Source organism: Notamacropus eugenii, chromosome 2 (genome assembly GCF_028372415.1).
Source record: "Notamacropus eugenii isolate mMacEug1 chromosome 2, mMacEug1.pri_v2, whole genome shotgun sequence".
In the NCBI taxonomy this organism is placed as follows: Eukaryota; Metazoa; Chordata; class Mammalia; order Diprotodontia; family Macropodidae; genus Notamacropus; species Notamacropus eugenii.
The window spans coordinates 72,266,883-72,291,934 of record NC_092873.1 but is presented as its reverse complement, the minus strand read 5'-3'; the positions used below and the strand labels follow the sequence as shown (position 1 = coordinate 72,291,934).

Sequence of the window (25,052 nt, the reverse complement as noted above, 5' to 3'; positions counted from 1 at the left end):
AGAAGCAAAAAACAATAATGTTAAAAAAAATAAAATTTCTATATATGCGAAATATAGTTAGTCCTCAACAAACATTTAACTTTTGCAATTTCAAGCATTTGTGTAATTTTATTAATAACCTCATTTTCACTTTTATGTTGGCAATGACATGCATTTGTGACTATGAGTAGTAGAGGTGTTTGTGAAGCAGCCTTCTTTGTATACTGAGTGAGGCTGTGGTCTCTTTATGTTAAAAAAGGGAGGGGGAGAGGGAAGATTATTCATTTAGTCTCCTAAGTAAAAAAATCTGTTTATAAAAACTTTTGCATTTCCTATGACAGAAGAGGTAGGCTAGATATTATTAAAAGCTCAATATACATTCAAAAGTCATTCTGTATCATATCAGTTTTTATAAAGAGACCTACCAGCTCTAGGTTCCACAGTCTTGTTAAGACCTTCTTCCATGAACACAAATCGTCCTCCACCAAAGTCTTCCTTATAATCAGAGAGATACAGCAATGATGTATAGTCAAAAGAACCATATGTTGTCTATAAACCAAAGAAAAATGAATGAAATCAGACTGTTTGCTATTTATCTGTGGAAATGAAATCTCAAAAGTCATATGTAAAATTTTCCATTTCTAATTGGTCCTGACTTATCTGAAAGTTAATGAAAAAAATAATTAGCCCTCATTTTGGCAATCCTTTATAAATGTCTAGGAAATTTAAAAGAAGGATATGCTAGCAAATTCATTCCCAGGATAGAGAAAAATGGATAGGCTAAGATCTGTATTACTGGGGGGAACATTCAAAGGAGATCACAGCTCTATCTGAATTGATGGGGTGATAGGGACTGGACCCCTAAAAGGAAAAGACCATGTCTTTGAAAGCAACCTAGTCCCTGAATTTTCCCATACATTTCAGCAGCCCATATCACTGGCGCCTCTGCTAAAGGCAACTGGCCCACTCCAGACCACCTAGATCACCTAATTAGTGTAATTGACATCCTTTCACAGTGCTCTTGGCCCACCCCAAACTATACTGACATATACTGACCTTAATTCCATCTAGATCACCTAATTAGCCTGCATGATAGCCCTTTCACTGTAGCACCTGGCCCACTCTTGATTACTTTCACTGTCCCTTTTGTCTATAAGCATAAGCATCAGTCTCAGCCCCATGAAGCTTTGGGTTGACTAGAAACCTTGCCCCCTTCAATTAGCATTACAATAAATCTTGCCACTTGATTGGAAAATGGTATGAGTGTGTGAATTCGTTCCAAATGACTCCACCTTGTACCCTGACATTTGGGGTGTTCCCAGCAACCCCAAACTGCATCATGAATATTTGAACAGTCTAGGTCATTCAAATGCCTTTTGTCTAGGTTCTCATGCATAGCTAAATTTTTGCTTTATTCATGCCAAACTCTTGAGGTAAAATGATTAGAAACCTTAGATTAATAATAAAGCAAGACAATAAATTTCTCTGCAGTAGATAGTAAGTACAAACAAAATAGAAGTCAAAAGTTTTAATGCAGAATACTTCTCCATCTATTTACTTGACAGTCATTTAATAAGTGAATACTCTGTGCAGTCACAGTTGTCTAGATTAACCCCCTTCATTAAAACTGAGGCCCACCAAAGGGATTTAACCAAGGCCAGAAAAGTAGAAAGTGGTAGCACCAGAATTCAAACCCAGGTCCTTTTACTCCTATTCCAGTGCTCTTTCCATGAAAAGTTACAACCATTTGTTTCTTCAGAGCTAGCAACAATTCCAATGCTTAAAACAAACGAACAAACACCACACACACATTCTTCCTTAAAAACACAGAACTGGTAATTACCTATGTAGTATGAGTTACTAGACAAGGATTTTCATTGACCGTCATTGCATTCTGATATCTTCATTTCTATGGGACTTTTAAAAAGTCCATTTTGTTTTAAATGGAGTTTTAAATGGTCATCCACTTGACTAAACCTTTAAATCCGAATCATTCCAGCTTTCACTGAATAGTCAATAAAGGCTATTGAATGGGCATGGTCTCAGATAAACTGAGACCTGGGAAAGACTTTAATTTAGAAAGGCCAAGGTCTCCCATTGCATCCTGGGCCATCTCCAGTCATCCTGATGAATATCTGGTCACTGGATCCAGATGGCTCAGGAGGAGAAAGTGAGACTGGTCACCTTACACAACCCTCCCTCACTCAAAACAAAGTCAACTGCAAGTCATGCCATCATTTCTCTGATGTCATGATCCTCTTCGAAAACAAAGGATGAACACAACAACAATTCCTTTCACCAGTCAGTCAACTGTCATTCAATAAGCAGTTAATAAGTGTCTACTATGTGTCAGGCACTGTTCTAACCTTGTTTCCCACCTGGATGCACTACTTTAGGACTTTTCTAACATCATCATCATTTGGAAACGGCACCATCCTGCAAGATTTAATCAACCTTGGTACTCACACCTCATCACTACCTTCTGCCCCTCTATTTGGAAATCAGGGCCATGAATTCCAAAACCTCTGTGGAGGACTCAGCATAGACATCTCCTCACCAGATATAAAGAAGGCCTGGATATCTTTGCTGAATTAATCAATCAGTAAATCTTAGTCTAAGTGAGAAAAATACTTGATCAATTTAGACATATTTGATAATCATTGGATGAACTCTAGAGTGACCTCCATCTGTGAAGTCATGATTGTGGGGCCTGTACAGAAGTGATTTTGGTCACAAGAAGTGATTGAGGTTATGTCCTATACAAGAGTCTAACAGATGGAAGCTTTCAGCTAAGCACCTGTGGAGAAATGGGAGCAGGGCGAAGGGGGGTGGTGGCTACACCTTGGCTTCATTCCTCACCTCTCCTCTTTGACTGAAAAAAGACCTGGTGAACTTTGAGGCATTTGGGAGATTTTGGACTTCCCATCAGCATTCTGGCAGCATCTCTGGAACAGTTAATGACTCTCTCTGTATCAGGAGCCCATGGATAGACAGGACATGTTGAAGAAAGGACAACTCAAGACTCCACAAGGAGCCCAGAAGAAACACACCAAGCTGAAGAGAGGAGAGGACTTCATGCAATGAAGACCCTGTGAGTTAGCCCTTGGCCATAAAGGCTCTTTAACTGTAAGGTCACTTTCTTCTGGAGAGTGGATGTTGCTGAGTTCTGAGGGGATATTTTGTACCAACTGTTCTTACTATACCTATACCATATTAGTAAATACCACTAATTAAAAGTTAATTAAATTTATCTGATTAATTGAAATCAAAAGATGACTATGAGAAGAAATATGCCAGTGAGGCAAACTGAAGATTGACCCTAACTTAGAGTCCTGAGTGGACAGAGTACTCCACCATTCTCTGCAGACCTACCCAGTACAATTCAAGTGGGGGTTGGGAGAGTAGGTATAAAAGGTTGGCTAGAATCAATTGTGGCTGATCAGACCAATATGAACTCAGGATGCTCTACCATAGGTTGGGCACAAATACTCCATGTGAACATTTGGGGTAGATTCTCTAAATTGTACATCTTGCATTTCTTTTGAGCTATTTCAATTCTGTTTTACTCATAAAACAAAGCACCTTTTCTGATGAGGGCATGTCATGCTGGGTGGTCCTGTGCCAGTGCTTCCTATGTCACACAATCAATCCAAAGTTCTTAAGAGAGACCTTAAGAGTGTCCTTGTATTGTTTCTTCTGACCACCATATGAGGGCTTGCCTTGTGTGAGTTCTCCACAAAATAGTCTTTTTGGCAAGTATACAATTGGCATCCAAACAACGTGGCCAGTCTACTATATATACTCCCAGTACATAAAGAGACTGAATGATTTTAGGAAGATGGTTCTCCAGGATATATTGAAAGTTGTGACTGTTATTCTGTTCAATGACTCAATGTTACCTGAACCTCATAACAATGTTTTATCTTACTGTAGAATTTTGACTTTTTGTTTGGGAATACTAAAAATTCTAAGTAGGAATGGCTTGACTCAAAGAAATTTTCAAAAGCAGGCCAGATTTCTGTTCCATTGGATTTTCTTTCTTTAAGATGCTATTTAGACAGGACATACTGGACCATGCACATGAGCAATGGTATCTACACCCTCTTTCCCTCTCTTTGGTCATAGTTATTCCAACTTGCCCTCACACTAGCAGCAGATCTGGTGATTTTTTTTTTCAGAAGGGATGCAGCCACAGGCATGACCACAACTCAAACTCTCTCTTTTAAGATCCTAGGGATCACCGTGGAGGAGAGATATATTTCTATACCATATTTCTAGGCTGAGGTCCTCTAGTGTGCTTCTTAAGCTGTAATGATGACAAAGCCATGTCACTTTTCCCTCTCCAGCTCTTCAAAGAGCCAGGGATTGTTTAACCCAATCAGTTCCCAGAAAAGCCAAGTCCATTCACACAACAAGACCAACAAATCCTCCCTCTATTTCTCTTTCTCAAATTGTTGAGACTAGCACAGGAATTAGAGAGGAAAATGGCAAATCATTCCAGTAAATTTGCCAAGAAAATCCCAAGTGGGTCACAAAGAATCCAACACAACAGAAATGACTGAACAATAAAGTACAGGAACCCCTCAGGCGATAGATAGTACCAGAGAACAATAAATCCAAACAGCTCTTCTCACAGCATCAGTATTCAGCTCTCTTCCTGGGAACTAGCAGCAGGAGAGCTCTGTAAGTTAATTCAGAACCTGTCAGTATTTTGCTTCCTATAAACAGCTTCTATCACTATCACTTCTATCTGCTCCTTCTATCACTGATTCCTCCTATGTTCAGGTTTCTCTTCTGCTTCTTCTATCATTCATTTGTTCAGCTCCCTTTCCTCTCCTATAGTTTGTACTGCTCCTAGCTTATATTTTCTAATGTCTTAAATAAGTGTCTCCTTATTAGTGATTCATCTTTAACTTATGAAGGGAAGCTCAAAGATCCACTTTTCTGATAAATATGACTCCAGCAGTTCTTAAACACTCTGTTTAAATTTCCCGTACTCTCCAAAGTTATAACCTTCAAAATTCTGAGAACAGTCACATACAAATGAGTTGATAGACCACAATGCTGTTTGTCTACCATTACCCTTAGTCTTTGTTAGTCTTTGCTCTGCCTTCTAGCTGGTCCTTCTCATTTTATTTGAGAGGCTGGGTATGAGATCTTCAAATATTGGCTGAATAACCACTTGAGCATACTACTATGAGCATCCCTGAAGGCCATTTCAACTCTAAAATTCTGTAATTCTATGGTATCTAGTTTTGACTTATATTCATTCATTCATCCGTTCATTTACTCATTTATTGCTATTTAAAACTTTTACTATTTTTTGGCTTTCCACCTGTATATATATAACTTGTCTCCCAAGCTGGAATGAAAATACCAAGTTCAGGTGTGATTCCTTATAAGTACTTCTTTGTATTTTCCACAGAACCTAATTCTGTAGTATGTATATATTGCAATATTCAATAAATGTTTCACAAACAGTTATATCCTATTTACTCCTTTTGCTAATATAAGAAGCTAGAATAAATCTCTAAATTATGGGAGATAAAATAAAATAGAGAATTAACAATCACAATAAGGAGTTTATCCATTAACTTACAATAAAATCCTGTCTTGGTCTATTTCAGGCCTATACAGCCTGTGGCCTGTGGGTCACTTAAGGCCTGTGGGCACACCAAAGGAAAACATTCTCTGCATTTTTCCTGGGCTGCCTAAAATCCTTTGGAGTGCTGCAGGTTGTGCAGGTCTGATCTATTTCATAAAATATCAAAGTATTTCTACAAGTCATGTACAGGATAATTCAATCAATATTTAAGTCTTACGTTCAATATGACTTATAGTCAAAGGGAACACATGACAATGTCCTACACACACACACACACACACACACACACACACACACACACACACACACACACACACGCACATCCTTCACCTTATCAATATGAGGATGCCAGTATTCATCATGAGTTGTCTTGGCCTCCGTACTATTTATCCGGGAGAAGAAAGTAGGTTTTGTCAGATACATGGATGAAATGTTGATATCAAAAGCTTGGCCAATTGTGCGTTGAATTTTTTGCCTCACATCACTGTAAAGAAAACAACACATTTGAAAAACAAATTCCATGTGCAAAGTAAATATTTTATCTTGAATATGACTCCCAACAAATAATTTCATCAGGGTAGAGAGGAGTTTCTGGTGAAGAAAGTCCCTACTATACTAATACAGATCCGCAACATAAGAATCTTTGATATTCACTTGGGGCACTGAGGATTAAATGATCTACCAAGGTTCACAGCTAGTATGTCAAGCTTTCCTGACCCTGCAGTCAGTCCTCTATCCATTAAGTTACTCTGTCTTTCTGCTAGGCACAGACTGGATACCAACCACTGACTTACATCAAGTTATGTTCCTGGTAAACATGCTATGAATCAAAATTACATAAATGGAATCTGATTTTTCCATAGGAAAAAAATTGTGTAACAAAGAAGTGGTGTTGACAACTGCTTGTGCTTGTACATGATCTAGGACCATACCTCTCCCCAGCCCAAAGACCATATCTCTGGCAATAATTCATAAGTGGGCCCTGGTGAAGTAAATTCTCTCCCCATTACAAGAACAAGCTGACCTCTGTAGAATTTCCCTTGTACAAATGACACTATCTTGTGCCAGCAGAACAATCATGTACTTATTCTCACAGTTACCACATACAATTCAGAGATTAAGCTATAGATGCCAATTCCTGAGGCTATCTTGTTTCAGAAGTGAAATAGTAATTTAAATGAAAAGATCTTTCTTATTAATTAATAGGCTCATATGACCTATCCACAAAACAAACAAGAAATAAGTTGAGATGAAGAGAATTTTAGAAAAGTTAGATATGGTGAAAAATGAATGGGAATAGAAAGGAATATACCTTTGTCTCAGTGGTACATGACAGCTACATGTGCTAGGGCTTAAAAACTCACCAAGTACTAGGGTATAAAAACCTCACAATGCAAAGCAGAAAGGCAGAAATATTAAATGGATCCTTTTCAGATCATGATGCAATAAAAATTATATGTAATAAAAGGCCATGGGAAGATAGACCAAAAATTAATTGGAAACTAAATAATCTAATCCTAAAGAATGAGTGGATTAAACAACGAATCATAGAAACAATCAATAACTTCATCCAAGAAAATGACAATAATGAGACAATCTACCAAAACTTATGGGATGCAGCAAAAGCAGTTCTTAGGGGAAGTTTTATATCTCAAAAGGTAATTTAATTCATTCTAGTCTCATTTTAAGTAAAATATGTCTCTCCTAGTTTTATGCCTAAGATAAGTCAGAATTTATTTGTCTATGTAAGATAATTTGGAAATGGATTCAACAAGATTGAAGTCATGTAATTAGTAACAGGTTTGTTTCAAGTTTCAAATACCTAATATTGTTTCAACCAGGTAAACTTCTGCATTAGTTCCAGAAAGCATGTGGTTTATATCAGTTCAGAGGGAAAATATCATGTGATGAACAGGCAACTCCTTCTTTGGGGTCTCTGTCAACTCCCCTTATTTTGTAAACTTGCTAGGTCCCTTGCAAATATCTGTGTGGGCAAGGTCATCAGTCCCAGGGGGAAAAAAAAGCTTGTTTGCCTTATGGAGTTCCTAAACAATGAATTTGGCTTGCTGAGAATTTGCAAGTTCCCTAAGGAGCTGAGTCCACCATACTATGTTACAATAAACTTTTTACCACTTGACTGGAAGACTGAGTCCACGAATTCTTTCCAAACTACTCCACCCTGAACCTCGGTATTTTGAGGTCCCTGTACCCCTAAAACTATATCAGTGTGGTATAGTATAAAGAATACAGTCTCAGAATAAAAGAACAGGATTCCAGATGGGGCTCTATTTGTTAGGATATCAAATATTTGGTCTTAAGCAAATGATAACTCCTGAATCTTAGTTTTCATATAAGTAATGTATGGGTGTTTTCTGGGAGGAACAATGAAATAATGTACGTAAAAGTGCTTTTAATAACAAAGTACCTATACCTACAAGCTATTATTTATAAAGGAGGAATATTTTTTAAGGATAATTGAATTTATTTTTAATGGATCCCTTTGATTGTAACATTATCTACATTTTTAAAATATATTTTCCTGCGATACCCACTGAGCTATACCTTGTACAAAAGGATTTTAAAAGAGGCCGGGAAAGGTCATTCAGCAAAACCAACCAATGTATATGGAGTTTATAATATTTCATATCCATAGATTCTTACCACTGCAAAGAAGGGAGGGAGCTGCATTTTCTCATTTCTTCTCCAGAGTCAAGTTTGTTCAGTGTAACTATGCAGTGCTCAGCATTGTTCTTTCCAGTTAACACTGCTGAAGTCACTATATTAACTGAAGTTCTGCTAAGTTCACTCTGTATCAGCTCATCTTTCTGACCCTGCCCTTGATACCTATGTCACTTTGGGAAAGTCAATTAACTTCTTAGGGCCTCAGTTTCTATATCTATGAAAAGAGAGGCCTTTAAAGTTCTTTCCAGATTTATCTCTTTGATCCCTTTATCCTATATGAATTCCCATGTTTCTTTTAATTCTTCGTATTTGCCATTTCTTATAACACAATAACATTCCATTATATTTGGATAACAATTAGTTGAACCATTCTCCAACTGAAGATGATGACCAATTTTAAAAAGAAATGATAAATTCTACATTCCACTGCAAATAATATTTCCACATAACAGAATTTTTTTTAACATATATCAATTAAACATGGCAATGTAGCAATCCATCACATGAAATCATACTGGTCTGAATAAAGGAGAAACTTTTCCCACAAATCTAGTTTGTATGATTAGGGTTACTTTTCGTTACCGACATATTCCTTCTTTTCAAAACTACATTTTTTTTATATTTTCAAAGAGACTCCCTTTAAGGAGTTTGGCATATGGAAGCATGATATAGTACACAAAATTCTTATTTTATTCAGAAATTACTGCCTTATTTTTATTGCAACAACTCAGAAGGTGAAGAAACATGGTCATCAGATCTATAGAATGCATGAGGATTTGTGAATTGAGATTCTGAGAGGCATCATTACAGAGACTTAGAGAATTTCATGTTTTTTGTTGAGGGAAGCAATTGACTTAGGGATATCTAATTTTCTGATGATGGTTCACTGCAAATTCCCCTATACTAAACAAGCTAAATAATTAATTCAATAAACATATGAAGCACCTATTATGTCCAAGGTGGGGGTGGGGTGGGGAGGGAAGAAGTCGTCTTGAAGGAGCATGGTACACTTATTATGGATCAAATTATTGATCACTCTGGGGACTATAAGACAGATAACCTTTCTGGTTTCATGTGCCATCAACATTTACAACTTCTTGGTATTTGGTCAATAAGCATTTATTAAGTATCTACCATGTGCCAGGAACTGTGCTAAACACTGGGGATACAAACATTAAAAAATGTGATGCAATATCAATGCAATGATTATAAATGTGGCATTTATAAATATGTGATAGGTCATGTGGCCAACAAGGTTGAAGGCTAGACATTCTGTCCTGTTCTTGCTGGCTTTCCAAAACTCCCCTACAATACCCCATCACACCTATCAGATTGGATAACATGACAAAACAGGAAAATGATAACTGTTGGAGAGGATGTGGGAGAGTTGAAACACTAATTCACTGTTGGTGGAGCCGTGAGCTGATCCAACCATTCTGGAGAGCAATTTGGAACCATGCCCAAAGGGCTACAAAAATGTGCATACCCTTTGACCCAGCAATACCACTTCTAGGACTGTATCCCCAAGAGATCATAAAAATGGGAAAGGATCCCACATGTACAAAAATATTTAGAGCATCTCTCTTTGTGGTGGCCAAAAACTAGAAGTCAAGGGGATGCCCATCAATTGGGGAATGGCTGAATAAATTTGGTATATGAATGTAATGGAATAAGATTGTGCTGTAAGAAATGATGAACAGGAAGACTTCAGGGAGGCCTGGAAAGATTTACATGAACTGATGCTGAGTGAAAGAAGCAGAACCAGGAGTACTTTATACACAGCAACCACCACAATGTGTGAGGATATTTTCTGGTAGACTTAGAACTTCATTGTAATGCAAGGACTTAAAAAATTCCCAATGGACTCTTAAGGCAAAATGCCTCCCACATCCAGAGAAAGAACTATGGAATTAGATTGCAGAATGTAGCAGACCATTTTCTTTTGTATTATGTTTTGGTTTGTTTTATGATTTCTCCCATTCATTTTAATTCTTCTATGCAGCATGACTAAGGTGAAAATGTATTTAATAGGAATGTATGTGTAGAACCTATATAAAATTGTATGCTGACTCAAGGAGGAGAAGGGAGGAGGGAAGGTAGAAGAGAGAGGGGGAAAAAATCTAAGTTATATGGAAGTGAACAAATAACATAATAAAAATAAAAATAAAAACTCCCCCACAAGAGCGGGAACTGTGGTAGAGGAAAAGCAGTTACAGCTGTGTCTATTGGCCAAGACCCCAAGAAAGAAGCCCGACAAGGAAACAAACAACCTTATGAAGCAACAGCTGAGAACTTTAATCCCTAACTTATCCACTAAGTACCATTAGCCCTCATGTTGTTGCAGAGCAAGAAAACTCGATACAGCAACGGGATCTCCTCACCATTGATAATGCATGGGATATGAGGTGCAATGCAATGATGAAAGTATTTTCTAATAAAAGCAGTGGTTGAAAGAATATAAAATTCATCTAACAGTGAAAGAAATGAGACTTTCAATATTTAGAATATAATGATAACTTACATTTATATAATAATAACTTACATTTATATATCATAAAATATAAATTTTGTGAAGTATTTTATATTCATTACTGTAATTGATCCTTCAGTTTAAACAACAGTAATGTGAGCTAAGCATTACTTATATGGAGAAAACTGTGTCTCATAAAGTTTAAATTACTTACTCATGTGTACCTAGTAAACTAGCATGAATAAATACAAATTATAAAACCTAGTATTAAAAGGATGAGGATAAAGAAGTTTAAATATACACTGCTGGTGACTGTGAAATTGGAGGAGTCTTTCTGGGGATCAATCTGGCTAGTAACATATAAAAAGTACTGCAGAACTGTTCACATCCATTAATTATACTCTAATTAATGCTGACCCATCAAATATATGTTTAAATCTCAAGGAAGTAAAGAAAAAAAATGAAAAAAAATTAATTTATAAAAAGATGTTCATGGCGATGCTGTTATTGTCACATATAAAACTAGATACAATAGCACTAATACGAATGTATTTTTTAAATAGCATACATTACACAGTAATATAAGGTAACAAACAGCATACATCGGTAGGATTACTAAACCAAAGAGTATTTTATAACTTGTGTTACATGACCAGATAGTTCGCCAAAATGACCATGGCTAGGGTCAGGTGGGTGGTGGAGTGGATAGATTACTGGCCCTGAGTCAGGAGAACCTGAATTCAACCCGATCTCAGACAATTACTAGCTGTGTGAAGTAAGCAACTTAATCTCAGTTGTCTTCCCCCTTCCCTGCTCCCTCCAACCCTGCAATGACTGTTGCTATACAAGTAGTATTTATGTATGAATATGTATGTATGAATATTATGTATATGTATGAATATTACTTTCCACAATTATTTCTATTTCAACTTTTTTCAACTTGCATCATGTAGACTTAAAGGGAATACTTGTTTTCATTTTCCAATTAAACTAAAAGACTAAAAAAGTGGTTGGGCTACTTTAATGTGTAAAATAGGGACTAGTAATAAACATTACATATACACAAAAATACCCAGGTTGGATATTCAGACCAAAACCACTGGAAATACAGCTATAACTGAAAAAAGACAGACTAATGTTTGACTATATCCTACAATGCATGAAGTACACTACAAAATCGCAGGAAGCTAGGAATGTGTAATTCCCCTGAGTTAAGGTTAGAGAAAAATTTTAAATAACTGAGGAAATTAATTTATTGGATCCAGAGCTGAGCCTGGAGTCAGGGAAACATGGGTTCAAAACTAGCCTCAGACAATGAACAGCTCGGTGATCCTGAGCAGGTCACTTAATGTCTGTCTGCCTCAACTATCTGCTCGACTTAAAATAATAACAGCACCCACATTACAGAGTTGTTTAGAAGATCAAATGAGATCATATTTATAAAGCACTTAATACAGTACCTGGCACACAGATTGGGCTTAATTAAAGCTTGTTTCTTTTCTCCTCACTTCCCTCCACTCCTATTTTCACACCAAAAATTTTGTCTCACATAAGAAGCATTTTTGACAAATGCATAATTTCATATTTTGATATTTTACAAAGGGAAATAACACAAAAATCAGAATTTCTTCTTAGAACCACAACTAACATTATATGGAACATAGTGGGAACTGCTAGATCATTAACAAAATACATGGCAGAACTACAAAAGAAAACATGGGATACAAATATTTCAAAAATAATGGATTCAATCCATTAAAATGGATAGATTTTAAGACTAATTTTGTGTATCTATTAAAAGGCAAACACACACAAAACCTGAATTAAATTACCAAGTCTGAGATTCGAAATAAAGTATGAACCTAAAGATGATTATTCTTTTACCTCATTTTCTCACAACATAAAAAATATTATTGCCAAACTTAAAATTTTAAAGTTAGGGTGCTTGCACACATGCGCACGCACGCGTGTGTGTATGAGATCTCACAGAGATCAGTTCACATTCACAGCTGAATTTGTGAATGTGTATTACCAAAAACATTACATAATTTTATTTCTTAAATAGCTGCATGTCGAAATGCATAGATCATTGGAGGAAGACAGGAAATTTAGATAATGTATGAGTTGTCGCTAATATATCTCTTTTTCTTTGGATCAATTTCCAGTCTCATCAGTGTAATCTAGTGTAAATCCACTTTTAGCAGTCACACCATTCTTTTTACAAAGATCACAAAGAAATCATCTTACATTTGATCTATGGCTAATTGTCCCCCAAAATGACATGTATTGAAAGACACATGCCATATTTCTTGAATAGCCCCAATACGGACAGCTTGAACATTTAAACAGTTTAAGAAGATTTTTCTAGAACCTAACAGTAATGAATTAAAGAACGGATTTTTCTTTGACTTCTTTGAATCATTTTACCGATATAACTGAAAATCCTCTTCTGAGAAGATATCGTGGATTTTTGCCCCAAAGTATCTGTAAAAAACAAAAATATTTTAATGAAAAGATATGAATCACATATAGCCTTTCTACCTATTTTCCTTACTGCCTTTAAGATCACCTTTTTCTCCACCATTTAGGTAATTAATGTGGGAAAATAAAATTTCTGAAAACTAACTTGTCCTTATGTAAAGCTATCTATCTAGTGCAGTGACAAAAAAAATATTTCCAAATAGAACACAAAATTTACACTAAGTAATAGTAACATTCATCAGGGTTAAGAAAAATAAATATTGGTTCCCTCGCTCAACAAAAGCAAAGGCTTTTCAGTTTATGAAAGGAAGTGGAATGAATCAGTTTGGTATGGTAGAAAGAACATTGGGTTTTGAATCAAAGGACCTGAATTCAAATCCTGCTTATGACACTTCTAATATGTGACCTTGTCCGAGGCACTTACCCTCTCTGGACTTCAGCTTCCTCATCTGTAAAACAGGGGATTGGACAAGGGGTTCTCTGAGGTTCCACCCAACTCTAAGTCTATGATCCCATGAATTTGTGTCTTCCTACTACTGACAGTCACTCAACTAAAAACTGAGCCACATAGATTCATCTAGGATGCCTTCCTTTTTACCCATCCATCTCACCCATTCTTCAAGGCCCAGGTAAAGATGTATCTCCAAGACACTGTGCTAAACTGTCTCAAAACACATCAAGCTCTCCTGTCTTAAACTTTTAACAGTTAATTGCTCTCTAATGCTACATGGGCATACCTTGTCTCCTCAACTGGATTATAAATTACTTGAGGTAAAAGGTCAAGTCCTAATTTTTTTTCAATTTTTCAGAGCAGTTTAAAAAATTCTGAGAATATTATATCTGCTCAATAAATACTTTCTAACCTTGTTCAGTCTTTCTCAATCATGCCCAACTCTTCGTGATCCCATTTGGAGTTTTCTGGGCAGAGATACTGGAGTGGTTTGCATTTCTTTTTTCAGCTCATTTTACAGACGAGGAAACTAAGACAAACAGGGTTAAGTGACCTGTCCAGGGTCATATAGCTTGTGAGTGTCTGAGGTCAGATTTGAACTCAGGAAGATGAGAAGATAAGTCTTCCTGACTCCAGGCCCTCTATCCACAATGCCATCTAGCTGCCCACAACTTAGAAAGCTTATAAATGAAATTAATAGGCTATGAATTTTCCAAATTAATAAAAGTGAGGTTTAACCTTAATAAAGAGGCCTACAGCTAGGAACACTGGAATCAAATACCACAGATGTTATTTTCTGAGCAATATCTACTATAAAAATTAATTCAATCTCACATACTTCTATGACATAACAGAATGTTAGGCTAGACATGTTTTATTATTACCTGTACAGATTTACAAAATGCTTCCCAAAAGATAGTGCTCCAGAGTGTAAATCTAAGATGGAAGCCTGGAAAAGATTGAGAATAAAATGAAAACTTAGTAATGAAACAGCAGAAAAAATAATTTATTGACGCAACTGAGGGATATACGTAGCATAACAATCTTGTTTGCATAAGAAAATCATTACTTTTTATAATTTGGCGTATACACTTGTTCATTTACTTATTCACTATTTCCCTATATTTAACATGAGTTATTTTTCCTTTCCTTCCTAATGATCATTTTCCTTTAGTTGTTAATAAATTTATAAGAATCTTGTCATTTCAATCTGCAAGTTAGAAATGGAGGAAGAAGAAAGTGGTAGAGCACAAGCTTAGAAGTATATATGAAGGCTATAAATTGTAAATAATAAAATAAAATTGTAAATAAAGAAATTGTAAATAAATTGTTATGCAAACATCATTTCTATTTTGATTCTAAATTATATTCCCTAAGTCTTTTCAAAATCCAAGCAACAGGAAAACGATTTAATCCAAAACCTAAAAGCCAATTTTGTATTTAAGGCTTACATTTCTCTGGTTAAAAATTCATAAAAACCACTGGAAGGGATGAGAGAAAATAGATATATTAACGCACAATTGGTGGAGCTACAAAGTGGTCCAAAAAGATCAAAGAGGAAAAAGACCTATCTGTACAAAAACATTACAGCAGCTCTTTTTGAAGTGGCAAAGAATTAGAAACTGAAGGGATGCCTATCAACTGGGGAATGAATAACAAGTTATGAATGTGATGGAACACTATTGTGCCATAAAAACATGTAAAGGAGATGATTTTTAAAAAAACTTGTAAAGACATATAAACAGATACAAAGGGAAGTGAGAAGAACCAAGAGAATAATTTACAGAGTAGCAATAAAATTATAAAGACGATCAGCTGTGAAAGACAGTTACTCTAATAAACACAATGACCCATCACAATTACAAAGGACTCATGTGACATACGCTATCCTCTTCCAGGTAGAGAACTCAGATAAATGATCTCAGCGTGCATATTGAAGCATATTTTTTTCTTTCTTGCCTTTTTTTTAAATTTAAGAAGGTAGCTAATTTGTAAAGTTGTTTTTCATAACTGAAATATTTGTAATAGGTTTTATATTTCATTGTGTGGTGGAAAAGGGTCAGGGGAATGAAAAATTTGAAACTGAAGATAAAATAAAACCAAATTTTAAAAATTCACAAAAACTTTCTTGATACCAATATATCTGTGGAAAAATTGATATTTTCTTTTTTTCTTCCAGCCTAACAATATATGAAATGTTTTTTTGTTTTCTCAAAGAAGCCATTCTATAAACATCTCTGCAATATAGTCTGGAGTTGATACTGTTATGTAAAAATTTTGTTCAATACTGAAAATTTATGAAAAACTCTGACAGTAATTCTTTCAAAGGCATTTACACTTTTGAGCTTCTGCCACAAATAAATTAGCTTTTAGCACATGGAGGTTAGAGAGGATTACTTAATCAAGGAGTGCCCTAATGCTTTATGACAATGGTCCTAATCATAAATCATACCATTTTTTATCTGTTTGTTGGATATAAAATAACTTTTCAATTCTGGGGGCATGGTCCAAAGAAGAGTCTGTATAGAATTTAGAGGAACTCTTGTGTCTCACAAAATCTACTCTTGTCTTAATGGACACTCATGAGGGAAAGGGAGGACAGAAGAAGAGACAGAGAAATAGAGGCATCTCATGAATATGACCCACTAAGGAATATACATATTTTTCAGCACTATATTCACCCTAATAAAAATAAATCATAAGTTGGGATATAGAGAAATGATCAACATTAAAAAGAAGAAATACTAAACCCACTCTTCACAGAACCCAGAATACAAGCAAAAGAAACAAAATTAAATAGAGACTTAATAACAAAATCATAAAGAATGAGTGGGTCAAAGAAAATAATTTAGAAATGACAACCAAGTGAAAGATCATGATAATGACAACATATAAAGATTTTTGAGATGCAGCAAAAGTCCTCAGAGGAAAAATTATATCCCTAAAGACTTATAGTAATGAAAAAGAGAAGTTTAATTAAATGAATATGAAATTTTAAGAGTCAGAAAACAAGCAAACCCTCACAAAGAACAAGAGAAGAAATACTGAAAATTAGGATAAATAAGATTAAATGGAATGCAAAATGACTACATAACTAATAAAACTAAAAAATGTTTCTGTGAAAAGACTAAGAAAATTCATGAGGAGAGAGAAATCAAATTAATCCAAAAATTGAACAAAGTAAAACCACAATAATAGAAAAGAATTAAAGAGAAACGATGTAAAATGGCAATGGTGAGATAGGGAAATATAAAAAGTAAATAGGGGGAAAAGACTAAAATTACCAAAGATTTTCAGGAGAAAGAAAGCTCAATTAAAGAACTTGAGCATCAGCAAATAAACCAAAAGGGATGATATTGATACCAGAAGAGAAATAATTGGAGATCAGGTAAAATAATATTAATATATGTCTAAATATTTCAAGCCAAAGGAAAATGTATCAACACCTGATAAGGCAGAGGACAGTGTATATTCCCAAGTAATCGCACAGTAGGATGTCCCCAAATGGTTTAACATTATTCTTAAGAACTATGAGAGAAAGCTTTCACCAGATATCTTACATGAGATAAATATTATCCTCATACCCAGGAAAGATAAAACAAACTATATCAGCAAATATCATTCATTGAGATTCGAAAATTTTAAACAAATCCTGTTCAGCAGACTATAGCAATTCCTCTGGGAAATCATTCATTATGATCAAGCTTCTGAATGTAAGAATATATTTTGTTTGACCATGTATATTTGTAACAAGGATTTTATTTTTTTTTCAAATGGGGGAGAAGTGGGTAGAAGGGGGACCATGGAAGGGAAAGAATGAAAAAGAAAAAAGAAAGAAAAGAAGGGAGAGAAAAAAGAGAGGGAGAGAGGGAAAAAAAGAAAAAAGTCATTGAAGGAGGTTTTTAATGCACAGAAGAGAACATGAGGATATCTAGAAAGAGTTTAAGCAGAACAGCTCTTAAAAGCTAAATGCAAAATTTATTGCATACTTAAAAAGAAAAGCAACCCGTATATAATAATTTGTAGTTTCACATACAAATCTTCTTTTTCTGTTTCATAGGTATATGGAAATGCTCATTTTACTTGGTGTTTAAGTTCAGAATAAAAAAAAATATTAACAAAACAAAAAAGAAAATTCATGTAAACTCTTTATTAATAGAGATGATGACAGGGAATAATCCAAAGTAGCAAATATTCCAAAAGTGCTAGAATTTAGTAAATCTTTTAATATAGGCAGTTTTCACTTTTCAGTGCTCTGCTTATTTGATGCTGTGGTGTACTGGAAACGATCTTGGACTTGAATTCAGGATCTCTTAATAGCAGTAGGAAGGACAGCATATCCAAATGCTTGATGATTGACTGATTTACTTGTTCTGAATATAATTTTGCTAATCCATAAAATAAGGATAAGACATAGACTACTTAACATAGGAGGCTTTTCTTCAGAGGATGTTTATTAAGATTTTAAATCAGTACAGAAAATGTAGTGGTTGTTATCCACCCATTTCAGAATTTCCAGTGATAGCCAAACAGATAAAGGCAATGATGATACACACTCAGGATACAGCAAACATGCAGTCAGGATTTCTTCTTACAACAATCTATTTCAAAACTGAATAGCCAAAATTGCATTGTATCTCATTATAAGCAAAGACGTCCTCACTTATATTTGAATATGTTATGACAAAAGTGTTAGAAATTCATTACAGAAAGATCATCAATTTAGAGATAGATATATGAAACCCTAGAAATCTTCTAGTTCAAGCCCTTTATCATAAAGATGAAGAAACTGAGGCCACAAAGATTAAGCAAATGGTACAAAGTCACAGAAGCAGTAAACAGCAGAATCAGGAGGTGAACTCATATTCTCTGACTCGAAATCCAATGTTCTTTCCACTACTACACTGCTTCTTCGATGACTGCAACAGCTTAAAACTGAGATAATAGATAATAATAGAAGAAGACCTGATTCAGGAGGCTTTGGAAAACTGTCCTACTAATGCAGGACCATATCAATTGCTCAAATTATCCCCGCTAAAACATATGCTTAAAATTATTACATGCTTAAAATAGATGGCAATACCTCTTAGAATGATATAAAATATCAACTAAAGAGAGTTGTCTAATCTCTAAATGTGCTGTGTTTTGGCTTAAGAAAAATCACCCAGTTTCTCCTCCCCTCCCTGTCTGCCCCCTTCCCCAGCCCGACTCACTTTGCAGCAGCACTGACATCCCCACCCCATCTCTGTGGAATCACTACAGTGGCTGGAACCCTGTACATATAAACTGAAAACTGATGGGCCTTCAAGGCTCTCATCGCTGCACGGTACAGTCAGGCCTAGATCTGTGTGCTGTCCACACCTCCCCACTTCCATTTTGGTCAGACCAACCACATCCCTGAATTCCTCCGAAAATTTCCTGTAGGCAAGGTTCCAGCTTTTGAGGGTGATGATGAGTTCTGTGTGCTTGAAAGCAATGACCTTCAAGGCTCAACCCTGGAGGTAGCTGCCCAGGTGATCCAGTGGGTGAGTTTTGCTGACAGCAACATCGTTCCTCCAGGCAGTACCTGGGTATCCTCCATTCTGGGCATCATGTACCACAACAAACAGGCCACAGAGAATGCCAAGGAAGAGGTGAGGTGGGTTCTAGGGCTGCTTGATGCCCACCTGAAGACCTGCACTTTCTTGGTGGGGGAGCGTGTGACTTTGGCTGACATCACAGTTGGTATACCCTCTTGTGGCTCTACAAGTAGGTCCTAGCGTCATCTTTCCAGCGGGTCCTTCCCAACCCCAAGTGCTGGTTCCTCACCTGCATCCACCAGCCCCAGTTTCAGTAGGTGTTGGGAGAGGTGAAGCTCTGCAAGAAGATGGCATAGTTTGATGCTCAAAAGTTTGCCAAGAGTCAGCCTAAGAAGGAGGCCCCAAGAAAAGAGAAAGGAGAGCGAGAAGAAAAACAGAAGGCCCAGGCTGAGCAGAAGGAAAAGAAGAAGAAGGTGGCAGCCCCTGGCCCCGAGGAGGAAAAGGACAAGTGTAACCAGACTCTGACTGCAGATCCCAAGGCCAAGGATCCCTTTGCCCACCTACCCAAGAGTACATTTGTGTTGGATGAATTTAAACAAAAGTACTCCAATGAGGACGCACTGACAGTGGCCCTGCCATACTTCTGGGAGCACTTTGACCGTGATGACTGGTCCCTGTGGTACGCTGAGTACTGCTTACCCCAGGAGCTCAGCCAGACCTTCATGAGCTGCAACCTCATCACTGGAATGTTGTAGCACCTGGACAAGCTGAGGAAGAATGCATTCGCCAGTGTCATCCTTTTTGGCACCAACAACAGCAGTGCCATTTCTGGAGTCTGGGTTTTCTGGGGTCAGACACTTGCCTTCCTGCTGACTCCAGACTGGCAGGTAGATTATGAGTCCTACATGTGGTGTAACCTGGATCATGGCAGTGAAGAGGCCCAGACCATGGTCCGAGAGTGCTTTTCCTCAGAAGGGGCCTTCTAGAATGTGGGTAAACCCTTCAATCAGGGCAAGATCTTCAAGTGAACATCCTCCCTGCTACCACCTAGCTGCCTGCTTCCTTCTCTGCAGGGAGGTGCCAACCATTAAATGAAACTAAACATAGAAAAAAAAATCATCTAGATCTTTACTATTGTTAAAGTTTATCTGAAACTTCATAAATTTATTGTCTATTTTATCATGTCATGTTCAAATCCCTTTTGGGATTTTCTTGGCAAAGATACTGGAGTGGTTCACCATTTCCTTTTCCAGCTCATTTAACAGATGAGAAAATTGAGGCAAATAGGGTGAAGTGACTTGCCCAGGGTCACAAAGCTACTAGGTTATTTGAGGCTGGATTTAAACTGAGGAAGATGAATATTCCTGACTCCAGGTCAAGCACTCTTTCCACTGCACCACCCAGCTGTCCCTATACTTCTGTACCAGAATACAAAATCTTTTTCACTTGTGGATCTTTCACCCTTGTAGCAATTATTTTATTACTGAAGATTTATGTGGAAAATAAGTGGCAAAGGCTAAGTGGAAAAACAAAGCATGTTTCTATAAAGATCTCAGGAAAAAAAAGAAATGAAAGGTGAACAATACATATATAAGTTTACAGTGGCTAGATAATAATAATGACCGATTAGCAAATAAGTATTTTTGTGTTTCAAACCCCATATGGAGACAACCAAGAAAGAAAAGAACATTCCCTTCTTTCTAACAGATTTTCATTTCCTCCCAAGAGATTTAAAATTCTTTTTAAACTTTGAAAAAAGCAAAAAAAAAAAAAACAGTAGTAGTACAACTCACCCCTCCTTCAGATCCTCCTAGTGACAATCCCTTTTCAGCTATACTGTAGAAAGAATTTCAGATGAGAAAATATTTTTAAAATTTTCACACTATTATTTACAATGGATATTCCTAAACAAAATGTCAGAGTGAACAACTTGAAGGTAACAGATTTCATTTACTTCATAATAACAAAGGCTATATTGATACAGACTTTTAATTAGAGAAGTAATATATTAAATTAGGAAAAATGAAGTAGCAGAACACTTGGGTTCAAGTCTCAATTCTTTTATTTCCTAGTAGTGTGACTTTGAAAAAAATAACTCTGAAAGCCTCAGCTATAAAATGAGAATAGCATTGCTGACCTGTTTATAACAAGAATCAAATGAAATAATGGATATGAAAGCATTTTGAAAATTGACAAATGCTATACAAATAGAAACACTGATACTGTTGTCATCTTTTTCAACTTAAGCCCACGCATGGTGCCCCTAGGTGGCATGGGTGTTGAGTCACAGCTAATCCCAATGAGAAATAAGTTCTCTCAGGTGCGATCAAATCTTGGTACGGAAAGGCCCAGTATGGGTCTGGAGACAAATGATATCATTCTTGTCTAAGGACTAGCCTTAGTTATTATTTTTAGACACCAATAAATATGCATTTATTAAGAGCCTACTACATTGTGGTAAGAGAAATATCTACCAGAGTTCTTTAACAATTAGGCAAGGTTGGGTTTTCCTAAGGCCCTACCATAAGCAGATTCCCAGGCTAGTTTTTCCTCAAAAGGCACTGACATTTTCCTCAGGACTTAAATGACTCATGGCAGGCTCTGGCCACTGACTTAAGTTCTTAGTTGTCTAAATAAAAAACTCAGCTCATGAAGAATCAAGGGATTCTTCCCGAGGCTTCTAGTCACAAACTAATGACAGTACCAAGAAATAACCAGTACCAAGAAACACACCTGAACTGAACTTGTATCTTCAATGAGTATTCTCCCCATTCTATGACTAAGAAATCTCCTTTTATTAACTTCTTAATATTACAAGAATGCATCATTTCAAAATAATCTTGAACTTGATGTATAAACCTTAAGTTAGGTTTGGTCGACTACATAAGAGCTAAACACTAAGAAAAAAAGAAGAAAAATGAAGCAATCATTGCCCTAAAAGAGCTTGTGTTCTATCAGGGGAGACAACTTCCTTATTATCCAGGGATTCTCAGAGGTACCAGTGTGGACGCAGTATATTCAAGGTGCAGGGGACAAGAGATATACTGTTATGTGTGAATAACAGCAGGAAAGTCAGTATGTCTGCATTGTAGACTACATCAAGGAGGTCATGTGTGATGTGTCTGGAAAGTTAGGCTGGAGCCAGATTATGAAGGGATTTAAATACCAAACAAAGAAGTTAAGTTCTCAGGCCATCCCCCAAAAAGCTACTTAGCCCACATCTTAACCTAAAAGATAAAATAAAGTACTATAAAAATAGATCCTATCCACTAAATAAGGGTTAGTAGGGTTAGACTGGAAAATGGATAGTTTAAGGCTGAGGAAGATGAGGGTGAAAAAATATGAGGATAAAAAAGTACTCTGAAAAGAACAGTGCTAAACTAGGACAATGTTCTTTCATCTTCAGAAATGTGAAAAGTTTGCCTTGATTGAGAGAAAACAAAAAACAAAAAGCTTATAGAAATTTAAAAAAAAATTTATAGAAACTGGGTGAGGATGGGATCATAAGGCTAGCATCAGTGCTTTTCAAGAAAAATTTTATGTTCAAAATATGACGAATTATTCAAACTGAACCCATGGCTTCTGTGTCCTTGGTAAAATACGTTCAAATGTACAAACATAATTACCGACGGAGCTGTCTGGCTTCCTCTCTGGTGATTACTATGTCTGTGATGCCTCTGCCACATTTTCTAGGTGTACACCCTGGAGAAGAAAACAAAAATAAATACGTAGGAAACCAAAACAAATTTTCAAAGCATCTCTAGCGTTCTGACTGAATGAACCAATTCAGGGTATAATATGTATTACAACCGTATCAATATTTATTAGATATTTGCTATGTAAATAGTATTTTTCTAGGACCTATGGAATTTTATAGTATGGAGAAGAAATAAATTCCTTCTACAAAGAAGCTTACAATCTAAAGTCACTTTCCCCTTCCCCAATCTCTAGGAAATATTTCATCTAAATTATATCAAGAAAATAATGACTATCATACCCTCAGAAGAATATCTGAATAAAAGAGGCTACCAGGATCCTTAAAAACTAAACTTGTCTTGCTAAGAAACCCATTTAATATCAGAAAATCTTTCCTGCCACCTAACAAATCTCTCTTGCTGCCATTTAAATAAGTTTTCTCAGACTATATTCTCAGACAACAGAAATCAGTGGGTTACCCTGCAGTGACTGCCACTGCTTTGCCCCAGGTATTATCAAGTATAAGACAAGGTATTATCAAGTGAAAAAGATTAGGAAATCAACAGAAAAAGTCTGTCAAACTCTCATAGTAGAGATAGATCATGTGATCTACTTCCCTTGAACCTGACAAAAACAAAAAGCTTATCCTACAGATAAAGAATGGGTCAAAGAAAAATTCCTGATACAATTTTTTTTAATTGTGCTACAATATACAACAATCAAATGACTAAAGAATTACAAGCTAATTTGTGAAACAGCAAAAAGGTAAAAATTAAGTGGATAATAAGACATTAAAGAAATTAAATCAAGGTGCTAGTTAAAGCTCCCCCCCCCCCAAAAGAGAAGTGCACTGGAATAGGGGAAAGGGAGAAGAAGGGTTATCCTAGAATTGTAGTCACAACTAAAAGTCTATAGAAACAAGAAAGGAAGGGGGAAGCAAGGGAGGTGAACCTTACTCTCTCTCCCAGATGGTCAAAGGAGTGAATACGCACACACACACACACACACACACACACACACAGACACACACACAAAATCTCACTCTCTGTAACATACACAGAGTTGAGTACAGAAATATATTTCACTAAATGAAGAAACAGGTAGAAAAGGAGAAAAAGGGGTCAACTGGGGAGTTTAAGGAAATGATTAGCTCTACTCAAAATAAGCTCTACCTTAAGAATGTATGAAAATATTTACAATAGTTCCATTTGTGGTGGCAAAAGAATTGGAAACTGAGGGAATGTCCATCTGTTGGGAAATGGCTGGATAAATTCTCATACACACACACACACACACAGAGATATATATATATATATATATATATATATATGTAAGAGTGATGGAAGACCATTGATGAAAGGGATGGCTTCAGAAAAACCTGGAAAGACACGTATAAGCTGATGCAGAATGAAATGACTAGAGGAAAGAGAATAACATAAAATGACAATATGGTAAAGACAAGCAACATGGAAAGGCTTAGGAACTTTGGTCAGTTCTACAGTCAATCATGATTGTGAAGAATTCATGATGAGAAACATGCTATTCACCTCCTGATTGAGAGGTAAAGTATTCGAGTGAAGATAGAAACTTTTTTTTGACACAGCCAATACAGAAATTTGTTTTGGTCAACTATAAATGTTTGCAACAGTTTTGTTTTTTCTTTCTTCAATTGTGGAGAGGAGGGGTAGGGGACATTATGGAGTAGCAAGGAAAAAAGGTGTATCTTTGCTGACTGAAAAAAATAAAATTTAATTTTAAATTATACAATACTAGCAAAGAGGCTATAAGAAATACATAAAAGGATTATATACTATGACCAAGATGGATTTATACTAGGAACACAAATTTAAATTCAAAATTAGGCAAACTAAAAACTAAACCATACAGTACGTATTTAAAATGCTAAAAAGCATGGGAATAAATGGATCTTTCCTTAGGATGGTAAAAAGCAGCGCTAAAAAACAAACAGCCAAAACTAGGTATCACAGGGATAAATCTGAAATCTTTCTTGTAAGATTAGGAGCAAAGTAAATATAACGATTATCACCAATTTATTTTTATCTAGTGATTGGAAAGGATAAATATAGTAATAAAATAAGAAAAAGAAATTCAGTGAATAAGCAGAAAGAAAATGCGACCCTTATTACTTCCTGCAAGTAATATGATGGT

At 36.0% G+C, this 25,052-nt stretch overlaps 1 protein-coding gene and 1 pseudogene across 1 annotated transcript in view; one reads left to right on the top strand and one right to left on the bottom strand.

Annotated features, from left to right (window-relative positions):
* The window catches only part of OGFOD3 (2-oxoglutarate and iron dependent oxygenase domain containing 3), a 72,385-nt gene that overhangs the window by 20,995 nt on the left and 26,338 nt on the right, over positions 1-25,052 (bottom strand). The window contains exons 3-8 of the mRNA XM_072640913.1: positions 22,814-22,889; positions 20,981-21,023; positions 14,553-14,617; positions 13,164-13,220; positions 5,915-6,068; positions 405-528 (exon numbers count right to left, since the gene is read on the bottom strand). Coding sequence (XP_072497014.1) covers positions 405-528; positions 5,915-6,068; positions 13,164-13,220; positions 14,553-14,617; positions 20,981-21,023; positions 22,814-22,889 — 519 coding nt within the window. The remainder of the gene's footprint in view (positions 1-404; positions 529-5,914; positions 6,069-13,163; positions 13,221-14,552; positions 14,618-20,980; positions 21,024-22,813; positions 22,890-25,052) is intronic.
* On the top strand, positions 18,241-20,310 carry LOC140530382 (elongation factor 1-gamma-like; annotated as a pseudogene).